Source organism: Bubalus bubalis, chromosome 3, assembly GCF_019923935.1.
Source record: "Bubalus bubalis isolate 160015118507 breed Murrah chromosome 3, NDDB_SH_1, whole genome shotgun sequence".
NCBI classification, from domain to species: Eukaryota; Metazoa; Chordata; class Mammalia; order Artiodactyla; family Bovidae; genus Bubalus; species Bubalus bubalis.
In genome coordinates, this window is record NC_059159.1 from 174,457,708 (window position 1) to 174,485,061 (window position 27,354).

The window sequence follows — 27,354 nt, forward strand, 5'->3', positions numbered from 1 at the left end:
CTCACGTAGCAGTCTTCTGGCGAAACCTCCCCAGCGTTTCACCTCTGCTACCCCTGACGGCCTGGGGTGACGACAGCCTTATTCGCCCCTCAGGCCCAAGGACTAAATGCCCCACCTGAGACCCTCACGAGACTGAGGACTGGACACCATGCCTCTGCGCTCTCCCTGCTGCTGAGTGACTGTCACTCAGACTGACCTGAGACTCAGTCCTCCCAGGGCTTCAGGTCACCAGCTATGGACAGGGGTGAAGACTCGGAGAACCACTGTCCCTCATCGAGCCCTCCATGCAGAGTCTCTCTTGGGGTCCCAGGCGGCTATGGCTGAGGGCCACCAGCTTCTCCCATGAACAGATGAGTCAAGCGGAAGCAACATGCTTGCTCAGCAGGCCCGCTCCTCAGGCTTCTGCCTGACCCTGAGCAGACAGGCATACCACACCCCTAACACAGGGACAGGGGAGCCCAGGCATTCTGACTCTTCCTCACCTCTCTGTAAAAAAGCAGGCAGACACCAGACTTGCACCTCAGTTGTATTTTTGTAATTTCCCCAGTTTATTTGAGAACAATTTTTTCTGACATATATTCATATGAATTTTAGATTAGTTATTTCAAAGTGTGCACAAATTATGTATATTTCCCTATAACCAGGCACTGACAAAACAATACTTAATATATCGATATTTAAGCATTCGAACATAAAAGGACTTTTTCCAACTTAATACTTTTCCCACACAAGGTGATTTGTAATTGACATTCAGGCAATTGTACACATGTAGAAGCAGACACAGTCCCCAACTGACCATAAGACAAACCAGCACACACGTCCTTCTCCTGGATATAACTACATTTCCAGAGGCAAAGGGGTTCCAATGGGAACACATAAGGTGACTTCCTTATGAAACGAACTACACAGACACAAACTAAGAAGGAGTGAAGGTGCTGAGGATGATCCCACGACCCTCGCTCCTTCCTGTCCTGAGTGTGCGCACGTGGCAGCTCACCGCCGCTGGGCGCCGGCCCCGTGGAGAGGCGGTGCGGCAGGGCCCATCCACAGAGGGGGGCAGCGCAGGCCCCCGGGGCGTCTCACTTCCCTTCACTATGGTCTACTGTGCTGCTCCACTATTTCGACTGTTCCACCGTTTTTGTAACTGGGGCATAGTGGGAGGTTAGCTAGTCTAAGGAACTCTTACCCCATATAAAGATTTTTTATTTACTCTTTTGCCAAACACAAAGACTGATTTCCATCTACAATTATTTTTTCAGGTAAGAAACAGTGAGTCAACTGAAGAGAGGGCTGCGGCCTTGGCTCGGGAACGGTGACGCTGTTGGCACTGGACACACGGGCGGGGACGAGCCTGGGCCGCAGCGGGACGGCCGGTCAGCGAGCCTTCTCCAGGAAAGCCCTGCAGCACCGCACGCACTGCTGGTAGACGGTCTCAAAGTCGGCGTCGTTGCCCTGGGAGGACAGGGAGGAGGGAGAGTAACAAACCACTCAGGAACTCGCCTTCAGGGAGCCTGCCTCTGGCCCCCGACGGCAGGCACTCAAGCAGGCTCCCTGTACATCGCCCTTGTCTGTGAGCATCAGGATGGAAGTGAGACCACACTTACATAATAGGGATCTTCAATGATAAGTTGTTTTTGTGGATCATAGCTCCCGAGCAGTTCGATTTTCGCTCTGCAGTTTTTAACTTGATTACTTTTTCTATTCAAATCTCTGTAAAATTGAAACATGAACTTAGTTTTCTGATCTATGGCTTCCAGTTAAACTGGGACATCTGCTAGGGTTTTATGAAGTATCCGTATCAAAATCCAGCAAAAGTGACCTGATTTAAAAAGGAAACCAAACACTCGGCAGTTGGGCACAGCCTCCGGGTGGCTGCCCCCGCGGGCTCTCTCTCCCAGGCAAGGGGGCTCCGACGGCAGCACGTTTACACAGGATGTGCTCCCTCAGGTCGGACAATAATTAGCCCTCTCCTCTGAAGCACATGTTCAGAAAGACCCAGGGTCAGCAACTGAGCAAGAAGACAGGACGGAACTCAAAAAGCCACGAAGACAGGTCCCAGAGGGTGGCAGGCTCCCTGGGGAGGTGTCCTGATCGGACCCTACGGCCACTCCGTCTGCTTCCAGCTCAGCCTTCTCACTGAGCTTTGTGGGGCCTGATTAACAAACCACAGGGGAGGCCAGCAGGAGACCTGCAGCCCTCAGCGCAGAGCCTCCCCGAGAAGCCACGAGGCTGAAACAAGGAGAGCGGGGAGGACTGGGGTGGCAAGGGCTGCACCACCAAATGCCAACCACCTCCGAAACTTCTCTAATTAATATGCACACAGAGTTCTCTAGCAAGATGCTGCAGATAACACTGATAAGCTATTCAGCGAGAAAAATGAGGCCAAACAAGTGAAAAACAAAAATAGAAAATTGACGCATTTTAATGAACTTAACGAAAACCTAGTAAGCTTGGTGCATCTGTGCCTGACCACCCCACAACAGCGACTCAAGGAAAGTTTCTCTTAATTAAATGCATGCACATTTACGGGTTAGCAGGGAAGCAGTCAGGGTGGTCCTGTGCTCACGGGGAGGGCTGGTCTCTGTCCCCTTGGTGCGGGCAGACTGTGACAAGCAGCTTGGTGCCTGTCTCACAGTGGGCACACGGTCACACAGTCCTCTGAACAGCCAGATACACCGTATTCACTTACCTTTGCACCCTCGGCACATTATATCATACTGTTTGTTGGGTTTAATTTTCACACACGTGGCCCACCCTAGACTTCACGAGAGGCCCAGGTGACCAGTGTTAGGCACACACCGCTGAAGAAATGCCACCAAGTTCCTTGTCACCCAGATTTAGGTCGCGAGGGTCAAACCCACGTGAGGTGGGGCTGTGACTCAGGCCATGCAGAGCCGAGGCCTGAAGCCCACCACGTCCACCCCTGAACCGTGAACCCGGGCACGTGACGAACCCCTCTGTGCCTCCAGTTCCCAGTGACAAGATGGGGCCAGCATGCAGACTTCTGGGCTAGTGCTCTGGTGCGCAGAGCCACTTTTGTCTAATACCTTAATCTGACAGCTTTTGTTTTTAAATTGATTAAGGCAATCAACAATTTAAATGGAGTAAGAAGTCTTTTTTGGCCAGCCTTTCCTTCGGGGTGGGGGTGGGGCAGCACTAAAGGGGAGTAGGATGAGACACAGTGAAGCACCCCGAGAGTTATCACAGCAGTAACAAAGGCTCTTTTCTGCAAAACAGTCACCTTACACAGCAGACCTTCCTTATCAGAAGGTGTGCCTCGATGTAAACACACCTGTGAGACTCAATTCTAAATGACTCTGGATTTCTCACTCTTCTAAATAAATAATTCTGCATATTATGACCACCACCATTTATTAAAAGTTTAAGGTAATAAAAAATCATTTGGACAACAAACTGCCTGGCCTATTACTGAAATGAGTTGAAGAGAAATACCCTTTAAAAATGTGATTACCTCAGATTGCTCTCATCCATACATAGTATATAATCAAAAGTGGCAAAGTCTTCTTTGGTAACCTAAAAGCAGATGAGAAATCAAAACAGTGTTTACATTCAGACCAATCAAGCCTAGAGGATGGAAAACAACTTAAAAAAAGCTATACTGGAATCTGCTACTAATTAAGTTAAATCATTTAGGGCACTTTAAAGTTAAAACAGAGTTAACTTATTAGTAATTTCCTAAAATTGTATTACAAAGAAGTTTTATAAAGTTTCCTGGGGTCATCATAAGATAGTATTTTACAGTATGTGCATGCAAAGCTTATATTTCATCGTACACTTCTTAGAAACAAAGTGTAATACAGCTAACTTATTATACATTCCATATTTGAGTCCTGTTCTTCACTCTCCAGGCACTCATTCTGAGCCCCAGTGACGGGTGCCCACTGCAGGGCAGACACTGTCCTTGTGGGGCTTCCCCCATGCAGGGCGTGCAGCTCACAGGAGTGACTGTCTCATGGAAAAATAAAGCAGAGCAGAGGGGAGAGGAAGCTGACATGTAAGTGGGGCTCAGGGATCTAAGACAGAAACGCATGAGTGACACTCCCTGGATCTTCTTTCTCCTTACTGAATGTGTATAATTTGGACATGACACAGAAGAGAGTGCCGCTCTATATTTTTACTAATTCTAACCTAACCTTGGCATTTTTTGACACCTGTAAACACAAGCCTGCTAAAATATAAACGAAAAATTATTTTCTGATTTTTTACTGTTATAATGACAATAAAAAGGAGCAACTATATTCAATTTTAATAACCTATAAGGGAAAAGAATCTGAGAAAGTATATATATATAATAGAATCACCTTGCTGTACTCCTGAAACTAACACAGCATTGTAAGTTAGCTATATGTCAACTAAAAAAATGGCAGGAAGGGAGGGAGGGAGGAAGGAAAACATGCCCCAAATCAAAGGTGGAAATAATTTCTAGGAATGTTATTTCAATCATCATCTTCATCACTAAAAAAAGTCCTCTGAAATACAGTGGTACAGTGATAACCACAAGGAGGATTCTGATCATCTGGTTAAGAGAGAAGTGACACTCGACTATAGTCAGTGCTGCAGAAGAACAATAAATATACTCATTATTCTGTTAAAAATAATAAATTTTGGCTCTCAGTATGCATTTGCATTAGTTTTCAGTATACTATATTGATAAAATACTGGAATCAAATTTTGTTCACATTCCCAAGGCACTAGATTATTTCAAAATGTATTAGAACAAATATTACAAGTTATTTCCCCAAGTTAGCTGTCTGAAAATGTCCTGGGATTAAACATTGTTTTTAATTTTGCAAAGACTGTGACTGCAGATCCTAAACTTTAGTCACTGACAGCTGCATGTGGCTACATCAGGTCAGGATGTTAAAATAGTTGTCACTGACAGCTGCATGTCGCTACATGATGTCAAGATGTTAAGATAATTGTCAAAGAATCGACAACTAACATGAAGAATGCACGGTAAAGGGTTTTCGCTTGCAGCTATAAATCAACAGCTGTGACAAACAGCCCTATTGCTAGAAAAAACCAGAAAATGCCATCAAAACCGAACACTTCTGCACAGTCATTAACACGCTCCCATGATGGCCAGGCTGAGAAAGGCCAAAATCCCAAGTGCGTGCGCAGAGCCGAATGTGCAAACCTGGGGACTCTCTGCCACTGTAGACAAGCCGGGCTACTTGAGAGGCTGACCTGCCAGGGGCAGCCGGCAGCCTGCTCCCACCCCCAGAGTACCTGCTGACCCTGCGCCTAGGCTTGAGGTCGGAAGAGAGATCTTAAACTTTTTGGCTGCAGAATGGTTTAACTCTCAAAATATTTACCAAAGTTATTAAAAGTAAAACTGTTATAAACTATTTGCATAAAATAATAAAAATTCATTACTTGTTATTATAACATTTTTGTAAATGAAAAACAGCTATGTTTTCCACACTGAAACACAAGGAGGAGAGTTGCACTGTTTTACATTTCTGCAAATTTCTTTAATATCTACATATTCAAGACAGGTGGTTATCCTGTGTGCTTCAGCATCTGATCGGCTGAAATACACAAACTCAGCCTCACACAAGTACATAGTTTAAAAGAAGTCTTTTTACACCCATTGTATGACTGTGGATATTCTTTGATCTAACACCAAAACTCATTCAGAGGTGGTTTCTCACAGGTTACCTGCAATGTGGAATATGAAACCACATCAGCAAGCTTCTCCTACTCTGCCCATGTTCACTGGTTAGTCTGATCCTTTGAATGGATCCCTCCCTCACTCATACATTTTGACCTCATGACCGAGGGTCCCTGGACCCCACTGTGGGGATCATGCTTTAGACTCACAGGAGGGGCTACCAGCAGCATCTGAGGACACTGTGATCATCGCAGTGGGGGGGAAAGTGGGTGCTCGGCATCAAGAGAGTAGAACCACACGGCCTCCTGGGCCACGAGAAGGCTGGGCAGAAGCACCAAAGACAGCCAGCAACTTCACCAGCTGGAGAAGCTGGAGGTAAGGATGGCAAGATGGCCAGAGGAGGAGGGAGACCCCAGAGAGGGAAGCCTGGTCCCCACAGGGTCTCTCTCAGAGCACCCGATGAGCTCCTAACAGACTCAGCACAAGAAGCCAAGAGGACAGGGGGCCGGCGGCAGCAGGCCCAGGGAGGGAGAAACAGAACTCGACCTCCAGACAGAAGCAGGCCCCCCGATCAGGTGGGGTTCCTGAGTTCCCCCTAAAGGAGCTGGCCAGGACGGCCAGAGCCCCGTGAAGCAGGATGAGCTCCCAGTCAGCTCTGAACCAGACCCTCCCCACCAAAGCGAAGCCCCGATGGCAAAGGACCTGAACCCAGAGCGTCCACACGGCTCACACATCGTGCTCAGCATTTAATCCAAATCAGCACAGAAGCAATAAATAAAGCGGAAGGAGAGCAGACTCACAGAGGACCCAGGTGTCAGTCACCAGACCTTATTTTATTGGGTTGGCCAAAAACCTCCTTTGGGTTTTTCCAGAATGTTACGGAAAATTACCAAACTTCTTCCAAACAAACTCTTGTCGTCGTTGTTCAGTTGCTCAATTGTGTCCGATTCTTTGCGACCCCATGGACTGCAGCACACCAGGCTTCCCTGTCCTTCACTATCTCCCAGAGCTTGCTCAAACTCAGGTCCGTTCAGTCAGCGATGCCAGCCAACCATCTTGTCCTGTCACCCCTTCTCCTCTTACCATAATCTTTCCCAGCATCAGGCTCTGTTCCAATGAATTGGCTCTTGGCATCAGGTGGCCAAAGTATTGGAGTTTCAGCATCAGTCCTTCCAATGAATATTCAGGGTTGATTTCCTTTAGGATTAACTGGTTTGATCTCCTTCCAGTCCAAGGGACTCTCAAGAGTCTTTTCCAGCATTACAGGTTGAAAGCATCAATACTTTGGCACTCAGCTTCTTTATGGTCCCACATACATACATGACTACTGGAAAAACCACAGCTTTGACTATATGGACCTCTGTCGGCAAAGTCATGTCTGCTTTTTAATATGTTGTCTAGGTTCGTCAAGCTTTTTGGCCAACCAAATAAACAGCTATGATCAGAACTGTTCAAAAAAATATAGGGCAAGATGCATAATTTTACCCAAGAGCTGGAATAAATTTTTAAATGAAATAAAATAAAATTTATTAAATAAAATAACAGACATCAAGTATTCAATAAAGGCTTATAACAGTTTGAAAACACAGAAAGATTAGTACATCACAGAACAGGTCAGTAGAAAATCTCAGACTAAAAACTGAAGTGAAAAGGATGGAAAAAGTAGAAAAGTCGTAAGAAATTTATGTTTAAAATACATTTAGGTTGAATTTCAGAAGAATGAGGGGAAGAAAAATAGACACAGATAACAGCCCAGAATTTTCTGATAAAAAACTGATAAAAACCATCAAGACACAATTCAGCAAGTGAAGCTGACCACATAAAATTGTTGGAAACTACGCACCAAAGAAAAGCTAAAGACAGCAGGAGAAAACGACAGCAAGGGTAGGAAACAACAAAATTAGGATGGAGCAGATGAACCCTCCCAAGCCGTTAGAGCAGAAACGCTGTCGCTGTTTGGCGAAAGTTTTCTAAGTGAAGAGAACGTTAGGCCACCTGTGTTACGAGGCTGCTCCACCCAGAGGTACTGATAAACAGACTGTCACTAACTGTGGAACGACACCGAATCCACAAATGAAGATGACCGAAGCTTTGCTAGGAGCAATATGGAGAATCTCACAAAGGAAAATGCTGACAGAAAGATATGCACTAGAGGATCCCACTGCCGTACAGGTAGGAGGTTAGGAGGCATTCTGAGTGGGGCCCTCTGCAGTAGAGGGGAGCTGGTATGATGCAAGATGCACTGCGTACCCAGACATCTGTGTACGTGTCAAATAAAGTTTACTGAAAAGGAAAGAATGTATGGTAAAGTAAACAACCCCCCAGAACTAACCAGATGTGAGTTCGCATAACCAGGGAACTGATTTACACGTGATACAGAGAAAAAAGCAGCCTAGATGTATCTTGTCTGTTAAACTCAGGTTTAGTAGAAGTATTGCAGTTCTCACACAAGTTGTGACGCTAAAGAGGAAACCTGTAAACATGAGAAAATGCTAAAAATAACAAAGGTCTGATGCGATACTGACATATCTTACTAGGACTTTGAAATTAAAAAAAAAATCATTGTTGAGAATTTTCTTAAAAGCAACAAGGAAAAGGAAAAAGTAGTTTATGTGGAGATACTACTTCAAAAGCGGGTAATAATTTCATAAGCAATAACTTTCTAGCTTTGTTTTTTTAAGGCATGTGTATTTAAAATACTTCATTTGTGCACATTTTTATTATAAACTTAGTGTATGAAAAATAATCTGACCTTAAAAATAGAAAACATGAAAATATGATTGCTCGTAATTCTCAAGGACTACTCAAAATATTTAAAAAGCAGAAAGTAGAAATTGGCAAGGAATCCAAAACCCTAAAGAGATTAGAGTGGAGAAATGATATAAAAAATGTTTAATCTCTGTCCAGTGAAATTCCACTTAAGAAAGGGTTTTTAAAATAGTTAAATAGTAAATTGTTAACACAGTCAACTGACATAGCCAGAAAATTAGTTCACAAATCTCAGAATAAATTAATCTAAGACAAAAATAATCTGTATATTACTAATTCCTGAGACACAAACATGTTAAAAGTATTTCTATAGCAATTTTGTTTTGTGAATTTTCTGGCTCACATTCCACCAAATAAACCTGTAATTAAATCCAAGTTCTACCACTTGGCAGCTGGGTAACTTTTAATAAGTCATTTATTTTCTCTCTGGAAGTGTTTCTTGATCTGTAAAATGTGTTTATCAACTACTTCCTCCCATAATTGGTAAAAATTAAGACATTAATAATTTAAAATATGATGCATGGCAAAGCAATCTGCAGTTTTAAGTCGAGACAAGATTTAGTGTAACAATGACTGAGGGATCTTTATCTAGTTTTACAAACAGTCCTGCTTTAAGCACTAGTGCTCAATTATAGTTCCCATGCTGCCAGCCATACTTATAAACATGCAATACACTTGACAAGCGATTTGAAAATATTTGGCTTCTCGTTTTGAAGGCCTCAAAAGCTCTTCTCCAGGCGTGGGCTGTCATGCTCTGACACCAAGCCACAGCCCTTCTTGGGCTGTGCGTGGTTCAGCTGGAATCCCAGTCCACAGAGCTGTACATTTTGTTGGGATGATACAAAATGAAGTTTGAAGGTTTTAGACAGGTTTTTTAAAACATCCAATTGAATCTCCACAATATAATCGTACCAATAAAAGTAACAATTCCTGTAGAACACAGCAGTCAGAACGAAGCCTATTTCTGCAGAAGCTGGTCCCCATGGCTACAGAAGTTCCCGGTGCCAGCACCCACTGCAGCTTCTGCACAAGGAGCACAGGGCTGGCTGCCCGTGGGCCCTGATGTCTTGCCAGGCACGCCACCACGGACACCTCACTCCCCCACCCCACAGTCCCATGTGAGTCTGGAACCCTACAGGCACCCACCAGACCAAGTGGCTATTGAAATGTGTTATAATTTAAAATTCACTCCCATCACACTGGCCATACCTCAAAGGTGAAGAGCCACATACAGCTGGCGGACTCCACCCTGGAAAGCAGGTGAGATGCACCAGCCGCAATGCAGAATGCTCTCCTGGGCCACACTCAGAAGTAAAATTGCTGTGTGCAGAATACGCATCCATAAAAATATCAGCATTACCCTGTACTTCCAAGGCACTTCACAGCTGGAAATGTTTTTGTATTAATAGCAGAACTGTATTCTGTTGGGTTGGCCAAAAAGTTCGTTCAAGCTGTTCTGTAAGATGTTGTGAAAAACCCAGACAAACTTTGGGTCAGGCCAATAGCAGCAACCTCGCAATGGAAGCAGAGTAAGCCACCTGGACCAGAACATAAAAGGGCACCAGAAACAAAAAGGGGACGACAACGCAGGTCACCCAGCGCTTGGTCAGGGCTCTCGACCTCGTGCTCTAGTAAGCCAGTTCCAAGGTCACGCAAACCTTTCAGAACTGTGGACCCAGAATGGGTGCACTGTAGCTGCTTCAGCCAACCCTACATAAACACATTCATTACACGTAAGTCTCATTAAGCTTCTCACAACTCTCAGGTTATGGGATCAATGTATGAGAAATTAAACAAGGTTTCTTCTACCTGTCTTGCTTTATGGGCTGTGTTAATGCCATGATTTCTTAGGCAGCTCACAGCTCTTGGATCTGGTGACCGGCCCACGTTCCAGTCAGAAACAGCACCACTGTCAATGATCCACTGCAACATAAAACACACAAGTGCGCTTTCAAGGTCAAGCACGGTACCTGCCGGGCAACGTGGCTCATGGGGACACCATGCTTCTTCATGCAGGCCTGCCCCCGGTAATCAGGAGGGTTTCCTAGTTCATACGTGGAGGTCGCTGCACTGTCTATCCTCCACTGCAGGAGAAAAAAAGAATTCTTTTCACAATTTTCTGCCCCAAAGCCAATCAAGTTGGCTTCTTTAAGACAGTGAACAGTACTTACATTATCTGAAATGTTTTGATCAGTTACAAGTTTCCTGAAAACCGCTTCTGCGATGGGTGATCGACAGATGTTACCTTAAAAAGAGGTGGGGGAGCAGAGAGTGAGCGTCTGGTTTGAGGGAAGTGCAGGTGCTGAGCCCAGCACAGCACAATCACACAGCTGGAGCAGCGAGGAGGCAAACACTCGTCTCTGCGGCGACTGTGCTTCCAGCACGTGGCGGGACCCAGCCAGACAGCCGGCCCAACCCCACTGCATGACTTCAAAGCAACGGTCCAAACACACAAAGTACGAACGACAAGGACATCAGAAACCAGAAGTCAGGGCCCAAATCATCTTTCAGTTTGCTATCACTAACCCAGAAGCTAACCATGAAATCAGTGAAGTGGGTTGCAACCAGTCTATTTTAAAATGATTTAGAATAGACTTTTAAAATATATACTTTCAAGTATACTGCACACAATAAAGCAATATGTTGCTTCATAAAATACAGAAGCAAATACATTTAGGCCTAACTGTGGTTCTACACAGACTTCTACTAAAGGACCTGGCAGAGCCCCTGCTTGAGCGCCGTGCACCCAGGAGCCGGCCAGCTTGGTAGGGACAGTCCTCCAAGCCATCCAGTCTGCCCAGAACTTTTATCAGCTGCAAGTTCATGGATTCCTAGGACCACCCTCAGTTCAAACTAGCTGGCCACAATTTTGGGGGTCTGCACCTGATGTGAAGAGCTGACTCACTGGAAAAGATCCTGATGCTAGGAAAGACTGAGGGCAGGGGGTGAAGGGGGTGACAGAGAATGAGATGGTTGGATGGCATCATCAACTCATTGGATATGAATCTGCGCAAACTCCAGCAGATAGTGAAGGACAGGGAAGCCTGGCGTGCTGCAGTCCATGGGGTCACAAAGAGCTGGACACGACTTAGTGAATGAACAACAACAGGTTCAATATTTCTCTAAAAGGATTGTAGAATTCAGGAAAATGTTATAGTTTCACTATTACAAAAAGACACAGAACAGAACCAGCCAAACTCAGAGGGCACATTGGAGATTCTGGAAGAGTTCTAAACAGGCAACTCCGGTCTTCAGGGACAGGTCGCCTTCCCATCATCCACGTGTGACAATACTCAGGGTACTGTCAATCCAGGATGCCACCCGAGCTCCAGTGCCAAGGACTTATTGGGAATAACTACAATTAATTTATAGCTTAATTAACTATAATTAAACTCAATTAAAACAAGAAAATAAATGCTGGTAGATACAAGAGAACAGGAAAAGAAGATGACGACAACATTTCTTATAAGAAAACAAGAACAATTAGGCTTGGTTTGTAAAGGATGAAAAGTATCTATCAATAAACCCTGATCAATTGTAGGGAAAGGCCGCCCGGCGCCACTGAGCTCTCATCTCCTGCGGCGCTGGCTGGACATGAGCAGCAGCACACACACTCCAATCGGTCCACTGCACAAAAGCACCCAATACTCAGTCTCGCCAAAATAAGCAGTTCCATTCTTTTCTGCTTTCACCCTTACTGACGGTAAACATGTGACACTTTTCTGCACTTCAATCTGAAAAAGGTCCATATAAATGCTTTGAAGGAATAGACTTTCACCTTCTGGGAACGCACTGCTGCTACTGTCCTGCATACAGGCTGCCCAGTGAAATGGCAAACAGGGACCTCAAATCCCATCAGAACCCCACGTCTCACCCCCTCCACCAGCAAAGCTCTGGTCCAACACACAAGCTCTCTTTCAATGGTGGGTCTCCCTCTTGTGGCTTTCACCCTTCTTCAGTCCCATCTCAACACGACAGCTGAATGGCCACAACACCTGAATTTCCCACCTCTGCTCAAAATCCTCCAAAGGCTTAACTCACTCAGTGCTCCAAGTCCTTACACAGCCTCACCAGATCCGTTCTCCACAGGACCTATAGTGGGTCTGAAAACTAGGACTCAGGACCCACCACCTTTGTATACAGTTCTCAATGCTAAAAATAATTTTTACATTTTTAAGCGACTGAAAAAACTCAAAAGTACAGTATGTTGTGACATGAGAATATTATACAGAATTCAAATTCCAGTGGGCACGACCAATCACACCGAGCATGACCACGCGCTGGCTAGGGCTGCTCCTGCACTACTCCCGGTGTGAGCGTCGAAGCTCAGCGTATTTCTTCTCTGGCTTTTTAAAGGGTTTGCCGACTTCTGCCTCAGAACACTCACTGTATGTGCACCAAGAATGGGCAAGTTTCGGATCCATGGGCGCTGAGACAACAAGCCCACATTACCTCCAAGTCCTCAGGAACTGAGGTAAGTCCGTCCAGAAGCAACTAGGGCACCGGGCCCGGTGCTGCAGCTTCCCTGCTGCGTCGTGAACGTGGCCAGAACCCTCATTTCAGAATCCTTCACCTGCTTTCCTCCAGGTCCAGGACGCTTTTCCAAAATACCCTATGCTTGCTTCCCTACCTTTTCCAAGTCTTTCTTCAAATGGCACCTTCTCAGTAAAGCCTCCCCACAAAACCCTTCTTACAGCTGCACTCCACTCCCATCTGCCCTTCCTGCCTTAGTGTTAACACCAGCTGACTGAGTAGCCAAATACCTGATTGTTGATGACACAAGGTGAGCTCTGGAGAGGCAGGGATTGTTGTCTGTTTTCCTCACCACTGTATCCCTAGCACTCAGAACAGCGCCTGGTACCATGGCAGTTGCTGGAAAAAGAAAGTGTACTGAAGAAAAATACACACAAGCAGCTATCTCCCATCAACAGCCAGCAGAGTGCACCACGTCAGCCTAATCAACACTGCTAAGTAAAACGAGCACAGCAACGGAACCCTATTAGCTACTCAACACAGACCGAACCGCCCTTCAACAAAGCTGCTGACTCCATCAGTCAGCTTCAGTGTAGAGCTTAAAATCAAATGACGCCCATTGTCAACGTGAAACAAGGACGCCTTTCCGTTTTTCCTTCACAGATACTCAATTCCACAAATACTTGGTGAACATATTTTGTCTTAAAGCTGTAAACAGAAAGAAAAATAAGCCACAGTCATTGCAGCAGTCTTTCAAGTAATTATAATAAAATTTGTGTGAGGAAAGATGTCTATAAAGGGTCATGGGAACAATTACCTGTACCAAGAGGATCTGGAAAAAGTAAAGAAGGGAATGCTTGGGTCTGACCTTTTAGAAAGATTCTCCTGGAAAAATGCAAAGTGAGTTCCCAGAAAGAAGTACACAGTGGAAGGCACGCTGAGCAGCTGAAAAGCAAGGGAGCAGGCAGCCAGAGGGTGTGTGGGTGGGAAATAGGAAACCAGGGAAAGTGGGAAAGGCCAAGCAGATCTCTTGTGGTCTTCCGTAAGAGCGCATCTAAAGAGGAGTGGAAAAGCTATTATTCTGCAGGAAATGCAGACTCATCCGGAGCTTTTTATGGACTTCTGGCCATTTAGGTCTTTCTCTCTGGGAATTAAGGAGATGGAGTGGAAGTGCTGAGATGGTGGTATCAAAGGAAGAGTCCCAAAAGCTAAAGGGACAGTGAACTCTATTTTAAGAAACGAAAGCTGATTGCTGAAATCTTAAAAATGAAATAATTCCGAGCTGGAAAGTACCTGAAGAATTAAAAGGGAGAAAAATACCTTCATTTCACGTACAGAAATATTGACACATCGGGCTGTTACACAGCGACCTAGAGAATCAAATCTCCCGGGTTTGAATTTTATAAGAAATCCTAAGCCTTCGCACTCCATTTGCCTTTAAAGTGCGCTCCATCTGGGAGCCTGAGGCAAGTAAACAGGCCAGCAAACCAGTGCATTCATGGGTCTCGGGTATCAGCAGACCCTTAAAGGTCAGATCAGTTCAGTGGCCTCGGGTTTACCTGCAGGGGAAGGAATTATAGGCAAGTACATGGGGTCGCAAAGAGTCAGACACGACTGAGCGACTGAAGTGAACTGAACTGAACTGAACAACGGCAAGAGCACCGGCTTGGAGTGCAGATGCTGCAGGTGAGCGGGGACCCAGGCTTGAGAAGACTGAACAAAAGCTAGAGACCCAGACCTGCACAGAGGAGTCAGCAGGCGACAGAGGTTCTGACTGACACAGGACTTAGAACCAGCCTTGTCAAGAGCACCCCACGTACAGAGCCGCCCGGCGGCCGCGGGGAGCAAACGAGGGGCGCCGCGCACTGACCACCCTCGGGTCTCCTCTCTCTGGCCGCCTCCCTAGCACTTGCCCTGGTTCAGCGGCGCAGCGCAGCTCAGAACGCATGACGCCCTACCCAGCCCTCCGGGAAACTCAGAGCGGGGCTAGATCGGCGCCGTCTCACCCAGACACACGAACAGCACCGACTTGGTCACCTGCTCAGCCATCTTCCCGCGCGCGCAGAGGCGCCCAGTAATAACGTCGGAACGCTTCCGGCGCGGCGCATGCGCACTGCGAGCGGCCCGCCCGTGCGCCTGCGTAGTCCGGCGCCGACCTCCGGGGCGAGCGGGTGGTTTTGCGCTCGCGCAGTCTGGCCCCAGCGCCGCGGCTGGAGGCGGAGCCGCGAGCCACCTGCAGGCCGTGGGGGAGGGGACGGCGGGGCGGCGCCGAGAGCCACCTGAGGCGGGAGGGCGCCGGGGAAGAGCGGGGTTCGGGCCGTCGAGTGACCGCCGGGGCCGGAGAGGGCGTAGCCCGGGCTGCAGGGGCTCGCGGAGCCGCAGGGCGAAGCCAGCGCGGCGGGTTCTGCTCGGTGCCCTCGGGTCCTTGCAGAGCGCTCAGGTGAGCGCGCGTCAGCGAGCCACCAGCTGCACGTGACTGCCGCCCTCGGGGGCGGGTCCACTCGCGCCTCCCGAGACCTGGGGCCCCGCCCCCGCCCGGTGGGATCGCCGCGCTCGGCCCGCGCCGCGCGCGACGGCCGTGGGCTGCGCGCTCGTCGACGACGGGCTGGTTCCGGGCCCGAGGGCGGGCGCGCCCCCTAACTGCGAGCCCGTACGAAGCGGTGCTCCCCCGGCGGGAGCGTGTGGACCTGCCCCTCACCTGCCCCAGGTGTGCGCCGCCCACAGCGGCCTCACCTGCCCAGGTGTGCGCCGCCCACAGCGGCCCCCGCCCGGAGGCGGAGCCGCGACTGCGCCCGTCCTCTGCCCGGGCGCGGTCCACAGCGCCGGGGCGCCGGAGCGGGCCAGGCTCGGGGTCGCGAGTGAGTAGGGGCGTCGGCGCGGGCCTCTCCTGGCCTCGGGCTGCCCCCGGGCCTCGAGAGTCTGGCTGGGGAGGGTCAGTCTTCGGGGGAAAAGGGAGAAGCTGTGTCTCTGGGATTGTTTGCTGTTGCGCGTCTTTTAATGGCTGTCATCCCACAAGCTGTCAGAAGTTAAAAGGACTCTCCACAAACGTGGTTGTGATGCGGACTCAGCCCCCGTCGATTCGATAAACAGACACGCTCTTCTTGTTTCCAGTCTTTACGGTTATCATTCATTTTATACGATGTGTAAATATTTAAAGCTTGAAAAGCCAGGTATTGGTTGCTGTCCTTTCCGTTTCCTGTGTGTAAGTGCAGGTCATTCTGGACCTCTGTAAGAGCTGTCTGGGTTGAGTCGGCCTCTGACTCAGGCAGGAGTCCGGGTGCTGCCCTTGCTCCGCGACCTCCTGAGGCGTAACTGTCAGGCCCTCCAGGCTCACCCAGCCCTGCCTGTGATCAGCCGCGCTTTGCGGGTATCGCTTAGGGCAGACTGACTGCAGCCCCGCTCTGAGAGCCCTGGACCCCGTATTTCTTTGCTGTGGTAGTTTTTCCTTGTTTAAAGAAGCAGGAAACTGCTCTGAGTTGGTAGATGACCAGACGGTAATGAGATGGAGCCTACTAGCTGGAAATGTGTCGTTTTCACTTCCTGTCCGTTGGAGTATCGCCACGGCTGCTGCTGCTGAGGCTGAGTCGGGGAGAATGACAGACAGGGGACCCCTGCCCACAGACAGTAGGAAGCTGATGGCCCCCCAGAATGTTCTACCAAAGGGGCGAGGTTTCTAGGTTTTATTTTGTATACAGAACATGCAGTGTTCTGCATTTTTGTCTCATGAGACTTTTATTGGGATGTGAGAGATGCCTGAGTTAATAATCGGTTAGTCAGACACTCTGCACACACCCACCTCGGAGAAACAAGTCTCCAGTGGTACTGTTTAGTTTTTTGTGTGGCCTGCTGTTGAAATACCTGTGCAGTGACCAGCTGGAGGTTAAAGAAAGTTATTACTTCCAGCCTGTTTATCATGCTTAAACTAAGGAGAATTGGTTGCCTGGTTTACAAATGTTCTATTTAAACAAAGATTATATAACCTTAGTTAATACTGCTCCTCATCTTTTGAAAGATTAAAAAAAATGTTTAAAAGAAATTGTTGCTCATCAAGAGTGATTTGATGCTTTTATTGCATTTAGGAAATTTTCTCAGGGAGTTTCTCTCTGTTTAGAAATTAGGAAGTGGTGTTTGGAAAGAAGAGACTGCCGACAAGTCAAGGGGATGCTGCTGCCGTGTCGCTAAGTGACCGGTGGGCACAGACGTCGTTCTACAAGTTGCCTTATGAGCAAGTAGTTGTGGTAAGACGTCATCCTGTGCAGCTGAAGACCTTAGCACACTGAATTTTTATTTTCTTTGGGAGGAATCAATTTCACAGTCAGTGATCGGACTAGAGTGGCATATGTAGCCTTACTCTGAGCCAGGATCACTATTCAGTTTGAGAAATGGTAAAGCGAGTATAAGTCAAGGGTCTCCTTACGCTGGAAGTTATGGGTCTCGTCACTCCATACTTCTGTACCCTATCCAAAGCCTGCAGTCAGGGGAAACAGAACAGAGGCAAAGGCCGCGATAATGTTTGGGGTTCAAATGATCAATTTGGTTTGAAGTTTGGACTAGAAGGCTAATGACCTGACCAGAGGGGCCCATTTTGATTTCTAGAACTGATAGACTTTGTCTCCTTAAGACAAAGGAAGCAGTTAAGCCTGGACCACCGAAAGATAAAAACTGGTTTAAGAAACAATGGACATAGTTATCAGGCAGTGGTGTCCATGATGATGATATACTAATAAAGCTAAAGTCAATATTTCAAAGATTTTTGAAAGATCACATATAGTTTGTTTTAGCTAAGATTTATAGCCAAAATAAAAATTTGTAAAAAATTTCCTGTAGATAGCCTTCTCGTAATTGAGACTCTGTTGAGGAAAATAATATATTGGATGCTTTTTGTCAACAGAAGGAAAGTTTGGAAGCCCTTGAAGTCTTACAAAGTTGAGGTGCTGGGAGGGGCCATTCCTCTCCTGCATTCATTCCAGACCTCTGAAGGGCCGGACAGGAAACTAGTCAGACTTCTCTCCTAGGTGGCAACTTTCTCCAAGTAGATTCTAATGTCCTGGTTGCCCCCAGTGCCCCCAGCCCTGAGTTTAATACCCTCTGATCAATATGGAAATTATTTCTACATCTTAAGGTCGTTTCAAGGTTTTGAGGTTTCAAAAGTAAAAATTTTCTCATTAGTATTTAAAAAAAGTCCTCTCAAAAAAAAAAAAAAAGACGACTTAGTATGGGGATTTTCAATTATTTTAGTTACTTTTTAAAATTTTATTTTATTCTTGGCTGCACAGGGTTTCTGTTGCAGGGTGTGGGCTTCTCATTGTGGTGGCTTCTCCTGTTGCGGAGCACCGGCTCTAGGCACGTGGGCTCAGTAGTCGTAGCTTAGTTGCCCTTCACCAGGGATTGAACCAGTGTCCCTTGCATTGCAAGGCAGATTCTTAACCAGTGGACCACCAGGGAAGCCTTATTTTAGCTACTTTTTAAAGGAAATTTTGCCTCTATTTTCTTGGCTTGAGGTTTGGCAGCCATCCTTCTCTTAGGAGGAAACTCAAATATTTATATATAATTTGCTTTGCCTTGGAATTCAAGAGACTTAAAACTTTTATGAATGTTCAGATGCAAACCACGACTTAATAGTGACCTGTATCTTCATAACTTCAGCAACATAATGATACTAACCTTCTGATCAGACCATGCCCCTCTGCCTTATGGTCAGCAGAGGAATGTGGAAGAGCCACATCATGACACTGAGGACTGGAATTGAGGCTTGTCTCCAAATCATTATTGTTACTTGTTGGCTCTGACAGAGAAATTCACTGTACACAACTATGGTTGGGCAATATGCTTTTATTAGAGATTCAGTAGGATCTGTGCTATTTAAATGCATTAGCCAGGCTCTTCTGGAGTTCAGCTGAACATGAAGCTGTCCTCACCATGGCCAGCCTTGTGACACCAGTTCTCAGTGACCAGGGCTGTGTCTGGCATTCAGGCTCAGTGGTCTGCAGGCATCCCAGCTGGATCTGAATTCCCCAGCCCAGTAGCTTCCCTTCCCCTGTTTATAAAAGAGGCTCTGACCTTCCCTAAACAGGATGTTTGCAATAGCAACTCTCAACATGGAATTTTATTGTTTAACTGGTTTAACTCTGCTTGGTTGATAGAGTTCAAAGTAGAAGGTCTTTTGGGGGTAGGATTTATGATCATTTACTAAACTTCAGTTGCACGTTCCAGAAAGTCTGATCCAAACTGGCTTTAGCAGAAGAGGATTTTACTGGCCCATGTGCCTGAAGAGGGGGCTTCCCAGGTGGTGCTAGTGGTAAAGAATCCGCCTCCAGTGCAGGAAGCGCGAGAGACTGCAAGGGCTGCTTGTGGCCTCAGCTGTGGCCCAGCCCCAGGCTGAGGCAGAGCCAGCAGAGCCCGGCTTCTTTCTAACTAGTCAAGAGCTTCTCTGCACGGCTCTGCTCTCAGGCTCTCCCCAGGGGTGAAAAAGTCTTGCAATAAGTCCAAACACAAGGACCTGCAAGAGAGTTCTGACAGCTCCCACACAAACCCGGCTGGATGTTGGTGTGGATCAGCTTTGGTTACAAAGTTCAGCTGTAGCACAGGGAGGACACTTGTTCTGATTCAGCAAACGGGTCACCTGTCCTGCTCTGGATGCTGCTTTAGGGGAACAGACAAACTGCTGTTCCCCCCCAAAAGACATAGATATTTAGCAGCCAAAGGAACCAATTTCCACTGCAGTTTATTAATGCACGGCAGTGAGAGAGACTGAGCATCTGTGTGCTTTGTAAAAGTACTCCTTCTGACCTGCGAGGACTGCAGCTGAGAGTGGTAGACTGGTGTGTGGATGAGTCTCAAACCACACACTCAAGTGCCAGAAATGTAAGCATTTTATCCTGAGCCCTCACGTTCAGTCACTTTTCAGAGTGGGTTTGAGAAGAGGAGTTGGCTCTTTGCCATCTCTGCCCAGTCAGGTTTGCTTTTGGTCTTCAGTTCGGTTCAGTTCAGTCGCTCAGTCGTGTCTGACTCTTTGCAGCACGCCAGGCCTCCCTGTCCATCACCAACTCCCAGAGTTCACTCAGACTCATGTCCATCGAGTTGGTGACGCCATCCAGCCATCTCATCCTCTGGCATTCCCTTCTCCTCCTGCCCCCAATCCCTCCCAGCATCAGGGTCTTTTCCAATGAGTCAACTCTTCGCATGAGGTGGCCAAAGTACTGGAGTTTCAGCTTTAGCATCATTCTTTCCAGAGAAATCCCAGGGCTGATCTCCTTCAGAATGGACTGGTTGGATCTCCTTGCAGTTCAAGGGACTCTCAAGAGTCTTCTCCAACACCACAGTTCAAAAGCATCAATTCTTCAGCGCTCAGCTTTCTTCACAGTCCAACTCTCACATCCATACATGACCACAGGAAAAACCATAGCCTTGACTAGACGAACTTTGTTGGCAAAGTAATGTCTCTGCTTTTGAATATGCTCTCTAGGTTGGTCATAACTTTCCTTCCAAGGAGTAAGCGTCTTTTAATTTCATGGCTGCAGTCACCATCTGCAGTGATTTTGGAGCCCCCCAAAATAAAGTCTGACACTGTTTCCCCATCTATTTCCCATGAAGTGATGGGACCAGATGCCATGATCTTAGTTTTCTGAATGTTGAGTTTTAAGCTAACTTTTTCACGCTCCTCTTTCACTTTCATCAAGAGGCTTTTTAGTTCCTCTTCACTTTCTGCCATAAGGGTGGTGTCATCTGTGTATCTGAGGTTATTGATATTTCTCCCAGCAATCTTGATTCCAGCTTGTGCTTCTTCCAGCCCAGCGTTTCTCATGATGTACTCTGCATATAAGTTAAATAAGCAGGGTGACAATATACAGCCTTGATGTACTCCTTTTCCTATTTGGAACCAGTCTGTTGTTCCATGTCCAGTTCTAAGTGTTGCTTCCTGACCTGCATATAGGTTTCTCTTTGGTCTTCAGTTATCATTCATTCTGAAGATGATCCTTGTTGCATTCACAAGGTCTGACACTCCAGCTCTCAGATGGAACAACGTGGAGTTCCCCGCCACAGGTGCAGCTGGCTCTCCGGTGCCTTCTGGGCAGAAGTGGTCTTCGTGGGGTGCGCACCATTTACACTGGAGCTGCACACAGATCTCAGCTTTGGTTTGGTTTGGTTTTGTCTTCCCTTTCCTGTGACAACTTTGAAAGGACTATTTTAGGGCATTACACCACTTATACCTTACTACCCCTTAACCTCTACTCTTTTAATGTCTGGGAAATGTTACAGAGTCTGAGAGGTAGGGAATCTTAGCTCTTATTCAGCACATATTCTTCTAAACCTATTGGATTTTCCAAGTAAATGAATCTTTCCTAGTCCACACAGACATTTGACCTTTAATTCCAAAAAATCACAAATACCTTATTCATTTAACAAATATTTATTGGGCACTTACTGTATACACTTAGGGTGTGTGTTGCAGACACTACACTGAATGATATGGTCAATGTGCTAACCTGTGGCACCTACACTGGAGAGAGATTAGGGTAGAAAGAGTAGAGACAGGGTGGTGATACAGCCCATGTTGTTGTTGCTCAGTCGCTAACGGTGTCTTGACTCTTCGTGACCCCATGGACTGCAGCACACCAGGCTCTGCTGTCCTTCGCTATCTCCCGGAGTTTGCTCAAACTCATGTCCATTGAGTTGGTGATGCCATCCAACCATCTCATCCTCTGTCATCCCTTTCTCCTCCTGCCTTCAGTCTTTCCCAGCATCGGTCTTTTCCAGTGAGTCACCTCTTCACATCAGGTGGCCAAAATATTGAAGCTTCAGCTTCAGCATCAATCCTGATAAATATTCAGGGTTGATTTCCTTTAGGATTGACTGTTTTGATCTTGCAGTCCAAGAGTCTTCTCCAGCATCACAGTTTGAAAGCATCAATTCTTTGGCACTCAGCCTTCTTTATGGTCCAGCTCTCACATCTGTACGTGACTACTGGGAAAACCATAGCTTTGACTATATGGACCTTTGTTGGCAATGTGATGTCTCTGCTATTTATTACACTATAGGTTTGTCATACCATTTCTTCACTAGTGGATCAGATGGTAAAGAATTTGCCTGCATTACAGGAGACCCAGGTTTGATCTCTCGGTGGGGGAGATTTGCTAGAGAAGGGAATGGCTACCCACTTCAATATTCTTGTCTGGAGAATTCTGTGGACATAGGATCTGGGCAGGCTATGTCCCTAGGAAAACAAAGAATCAGACACCACTGAACAACTAACCCTTTCGCTTTCACTTGTCTTCCAAGGAGCAAATGTCTTTTGATTTCATGGCTGCAGTCATCACCTGCAGTGGTTTTGGAGCCCAAAAAAATAACTGGGCTGTCTGTCATTGTTTCCATTTTTTCTCCATCTGTTTGCCATGAATTGATGGGACCAGATGCCATGAACTTAGTTTTTTGAATGTTGAGTTTTAAGCCAACTTTTTCACTTTCCTCTTGCACACTCATTGAGAGGCTCTTTAGTTCTTCGCTTTCTGCTGTTAAACCATCATCTGCATATCTGAAATTGTTGATATTTCTCCCAACAATCTTGATTCCAGCTTGTGAGTAATCCATCCTGGCATTTTGCATATGTACTCTGCATATATGTTAAATAAGCAGGGTGACAATATACAGCGTTGACGTACTCCTTTCCCAATTTGGAACCAGTCCGTTGTTACATGTCTGGTTTTAACTGTTACTTCTTGACCTGCATACAGGTTTCTCAGGAGACAGGTAAGGTAGACGGGTATTCCCATCTCTTTAAGAATTTTCCACAATTTGTTGTGATACACACAGTCAAGGACTTTACTGTAGTCAATGGAGAAGTAGTTTTCTTTTTGGAATTCCCTTTCTTTTTCTATGATCCAACGGATGTTGGCAATTTGATCTCTGGTTTCTCTGCCTTTTCTAAATCCAAATTATACATCTGGAAGTTTTCTGTTTATGTACCGCTGAAGCCAGCTTGAAAGATTTTGAGGATAATCTTGCTAGCATGTGAAATGAGTGCAATTGTACTGTAATTTGAACATTCTTTGGCACTGCCTTTCTTTGGGATTGGAAACTGATGTTTTCCAGTCCTGTGGCCACTTCTGAGTTTTCCAAATTTGCTGGCAAATTGAGTGTAGGACTTTACCAGCATCGTCTTTTAGGATTTGAAATAGATCAGCTGGAATTCCATCACCTCCAATACCTTTGTTTGTAGTGATGCTTCCTAAGTCCCACTTGACTTCACCCTCCAGGATGTCTGGCTCTAGGTCAGTGACCACACCATCATGGTTATCCACATTAAGACCTTTTTGTACACTTCTTTGTGTGTTCTTGCTACCTCTTCTTAATATCTTCTGCTTCTGTTAGGTCCTTGCCATTTCTGTCCTTTATTGTGTCCATCTTTGCATAAAATGTTCCCTTTTGCATAAAATCCCCAATTTTCTTGAAGAGATCTCTAGATCTTTCCCATTCTACTGTTTTCCTCTGTTTCTTTGCATTGTTCACTTAAGAAGGGTTTCTTATCTCTCCTTGCTATTCTCTGGAACTCTGCATTCAGTTGGGTATATCTTTCCTTTTCTCCTTTGCCTTTCACTTCTCTTTTTTTCTTAGCTGTCTATAAGGCCTCCTCAGACAACCATTTTGCCTTCTTGCATTTTTTTTTTTTTTTTACTTGTGGATGGTTTTGGTCACCAACTCCTGTACAGTTCTCTCTCACATGTCCAACTCTCACATCCATACATGACCACTGGAAAAACCATTGCTTTGACTAGATGGACTTTTGTTGGCGAACTGATGTCTCTGCTTTTTAATATGCTGTCTAGGTTGGTCATAGCTTTTCTTCTAGGGAGCAAGTGTCTTTTAATTTCATGGTTGCAGTCAGCATCTGCAGTGATTTTGGAGCCTAAAAAGATAAAGTCTGTCATTGTTTCCATTGTTTCCCCATCTATTTACCATGAAGTGATAGGACCAGATGCCATGATCTTAGTTTTCTGAATGTTGAGTTTTAAGCCAGCTTTTTCACTCTCCTCTTTCACTTTCATCAAGAGGCTCTTCAGTTCCTCTTCACTTTCTGCCATGAGGGTAGTGTCATCTGCATATCTGAGGTTGTTGATATTTCTCCTGGCAATCTCGATTCCAGATTGTGCTTCATCCAGCCCAGCATTTCACATGATGTACTCTGCATATAAGTTAAATAAGCAGGGAGACAGTATACAGCCTTGATGTACTACTTTCTTGATTGGATCCAGTCTGTTGTTCCATGTCTGGTTCTAACTATTGTTTCTTGACCTGCATACAGATTTCTCAGGAGGCAGGTGAGGTGGACTGGTATTCCTGTCTCTTGAAGAGTTTTCCACAGTTTGTTGTGATGCACACAGTCAAAGGCTTTGGTGTAACCAATAAAGCAGAAGTAGATACTTTTCTGTAACTCTTGCTTTTTCAATGATCCCCTGCTGCTGCTGCTAAATCGCTTCAGTCCTGTCTGACTCTGCGACCCCATAGACGGCTGCCCACTAGGCTCCCCCGTCCCTAGGATTCTCCAGGAAAGAACACTGGAGTGGGTTGCCATTTCCTTCTCCAATGCATGAAAGTGAAAAGTGAAAGTGAAGTCGCTCAGTCATGTCTGACTCTTAGCAATCCCATGGACTGCAGCCCACCAGTCTCCTCCGTCCATGGGATTTTCCAGGCAAGAGTACTGGAGTGGGGTGCCATTTCCTTCTCCGTCAATGATCCCCTAGATGTTGGCAATTTGATCTCTGGTTCCTCTGCCTTTTCTAAACCAGCTTGAACATCTGGAAGTTCATGGTTCATGTACTGTTGAAGCCTGGCTTGGAGAATTTTGAGTATTACTTTGCTAGCGTGTGAGTGCAGTTGTGCAGTAGTTTGAGCATTTTTTGGCATTGCCTTTCTTTGGGATTGGATTGAAAACTGACATTTCCCAGTCCTGTGGCCACTGCTGCATTTTCCAAATTTGCTGGGATATTGAGTGCAGCTCTTTACCAGCATCACCTTTTAGGGTTTGAAATAGCTCACCTGGAATTCCATCACCTCGACTAGCTCTGCTCATAGTAAAGCTTCCTAAGAGCCACCTGACTTCACGCTCCAGGATGCCTGGCTCTAGGTGAGTGAGCACACCATTGTAGTTCTTGGGTCATGAAGATCTTTTTTGTATAGTTCTTCTGTGTATTCGTGCCACCTCTTCTTGTATCTTCTGCTTCTATTAGGTCTATCCCATTTCTGCCCTTTTTTGGCCCATCTTTGCATGAATTGTTCCCTTGTTATCTCTAATTTTCTTGAAGAGATCTCCCGTCTTTCCTACTTTATTATTTTCCTCTATTCCTTTGCATTAATCACCAAGGAAGTCTTTCTTATCTCTCCTTGCTATTCCTACTTTCTTCAATTTGAGCCTGCATTTGGCAGTAAGGAGCTGATGATCTGAGCCACAGCCAGCTCCAGGTTTTGTTTTTGCTGACTGTATAGAGCTGCTTCATTTTCAGCTGCAGAGAATATAATCAGTCTAATTTCAGTATTGACCATTTGGTGATGTCCATGTATAGAGTCATCTCTTGTGTTGTTGGAAGAGGGTGTTTGCTGTGACCAGTGTGTTCTCTTTGCAAAACTCTGTTAGCCTTTGCCCTGCTTCATTTTGTACTTGGAGGCCAACCTTTCCTGTTACTCCAGATATCTCTTGACTTCCTACCTTTACATTCCAGTTCCCTGTGATGAAGAAAGTGTTAGTCACTTAGTCATGTCCAACTCTTCATGACCCCAGGGACGGTAGCCCTCCAGGCTCCTCTGTCCATGGGATTCTCCAGGCAGGAATACTGGAGTGGGTAACCATTCCCTTCTCCAGGGGATCTTCCCAAGGCAGGGGTTGAACCTGGGTCTCCAGCATTGCAAGCAGATTCTCTATCATCTGAACCATGAGGGAAGCTGATTATGATGAAAAGGATATCTTTTTTTTTTTTGGTGTTAGTTCTAGAAGATCTTGTAGGTCTTCATAGAACCATCCAATGTCCTCTTCTTTGGCATTAGTGGTTGGCGTATAGACTTGAATTACTGTGATGTTTAATGCTTTGTCTTGGAAACAAACCAAGATCATTCTGTTGTTTTTGAGACTGTATCCAAGTACTGCATTTTAGACTCTTTTGTTGACTGTGAGGGCCACTCCATTTTTTCCTAATGGATTCTTGCCCACCATAGTAGATATAATGGTCTTCTGAAATAAGTTTGCCTATTCCCGTCCACTTTAGTTCACTGATTCCTCTAATGTCGATGTTCATACTTACCATCTCCTGCTTGACCATGTCCAATTTAGATTTACCTTGATTCGTTGAGCCTGGACCTAACATTCCAGGTTCCTTTGCAGTATTGTTCTTTACAGCCCTGGACTTTACTTTCACCACCAGACACACACACAGCTGAGTGATGTTTCTGTTTTAGCCCAGCCTGTTCCTTCTTTATGGAGCTGTTTCTCCATTCTTCCCTAGCAGTATATTGGACACTTACTGACCTGGGGGCTCATCTTCTGGTGTCATATCTTTTTGCCTTTTCATTGTGTTCATGGGGTTTTCAAGGCAAGAATACTGAAGTGTTTTGCCATTGCCTTCTCCAGTGGACCACGTTTTGTCAGGCCCTGACTAGCAGGGACATGCCCTTCAGCCACTCCCCGGAGCCGGACAGCATGCTGGCACCCTGGTTGTCCCACAGCTGGTCCTCACTGAGCCTGTAAACCTTTACTGGCCGCCCAGTGTCGATCAGCTTGCCACCCAGGGGCCTTGGCAGAAGCCATGCTGGAGTGCCCGGAAAGGGGTCTGGGGAGGCGGGAGCTGAGGTTGGAGCACACCCGGAGCGCGTGGTTCCTCAGCCTCACCGCTGGACTGGCCGCCCTGGGGCTGATCCGCCGCCCACATGACCCGCAGCCTGCCGAGCTCTGGGCCCTGTCTGTCCTCTCCTCTGGCTCCTCGGCCTTATTGTTCAGTCCCGGCAAGCCCAGCCACCCCGCATCTGCCCCACACAGATACAGGTCATGGTGCAGGCTAAATGTGATGGAGGAACTTTAAGGGATGTTATCAGTGGACGGCTATTATTTGAGATATTACTTAGAGCATTTCTTCGGAGAAATGACCACAAGAGTTCAAGACTGGAACCAGAAACCCCAGAGGAGGCTGCTGAATGGACACCACAGGACTGATACTCCCTGGGCCAGACTGGAGGTGGGAGGAGGGTGAGCTGCAGTCAGATTCTAAGCTGGAGGTTTGTGTTCGGAACTGCATACTGGGGGATGGCAAGGCACGAGAGAAACGTGGGAGCCCCAGCTGGCCTGGGGTTTGAGAGTGTGCTCTCTGATGGATGAAGCCCACCTGGAAAGGAAACTTGGGGAGCAGGCTGGAGAGGAGTCGGGCGTCACTGTAACGTCTAAACGTGATTTATTTGAGATGCTGACTTGATTTCAATGTCAATTAGTAACTGATACT

General features: G+C 46.4%; 2 protein-coding genes across 7 annotated transcripts in view; one reads left to right on the forward strand and one right to left on the reverse strand.

The window, feature by feature from the left end:
- Positions 1-527: 527 nt before the first annotated feature.
- On the reverse strand, positions 528-15,040 carry ACP1 (acid phosphatase 1). 3 transcript variants are annotated; one of them, XM_006062614.3, is made up of 6 exons: positions 14,884-15,040; positions 10,576-10,649; positions 10,375-10,488; positions 3,473-3,534; positions 1,605-1,710; positions 528-1,452 (listed from the first exon to the last, which is right to left on the reverse strand). In XM_006062614.3, exons 1-6 carry the CDS (start codon positions 14,924-14,926, stop codon positions 1,375-1,377), a joined length of 477 nt encoding a protein of 158 aa, XP_006062676.1. In that variant the 5' UTR covers positions 14,927-15,040; the 3' UTR covers positions 528-1,374. The 3 variants fall into 3 exon arrangements, with proteins under 3 accessions (XP_006062676.1, XP_006062677.1, XP_044796511.1); XM_006062615.3 differs by lacking the exon at positions 10,375-10,488 and adding an exon at positions 10,214-10,327 and having other exon boundaries at positions 14,884-15,037; XM_044940576.1 differs by lacking the exons at positions 528-1,452; positions 1,605-1,710 and having other exon boundaries at positions 3,479-3,534; positions 10,214-10,488; positions 14,884-15,039.
- A 144-nt stretch (positions 15,041-15,184) lies between these two features.
- SH3YL1 (SH3 and SYLF domain containing 1) overlaps positions 15,185-27,354 on the forward strand; it is a 62,959-nt gene continuing 50,789 nt past the window's right edge. Inside the window, exon 1 of one of the 4 annotated variants that reach the window (XM_025282381.3) lies at positions 15,185-15,317. Coding sequence is in view for 1 of the 4 variants with exons in the window: in XM_006062613.4 (XP_006062675.1) it covers position 15,735 (1 nt within the window). In the remaining 3 variants the exon portion in view is untranslated. Of the gene's footprint in view, positions 15,318-15,603; positions 15,736-16,997; positions 17,116-27,354 lie in introns of those variants that run through there. The other 3 variants (XM_025282380.3, XM_006062613.4, XM_025282382.3) reach the window with 3 other exon arrangements.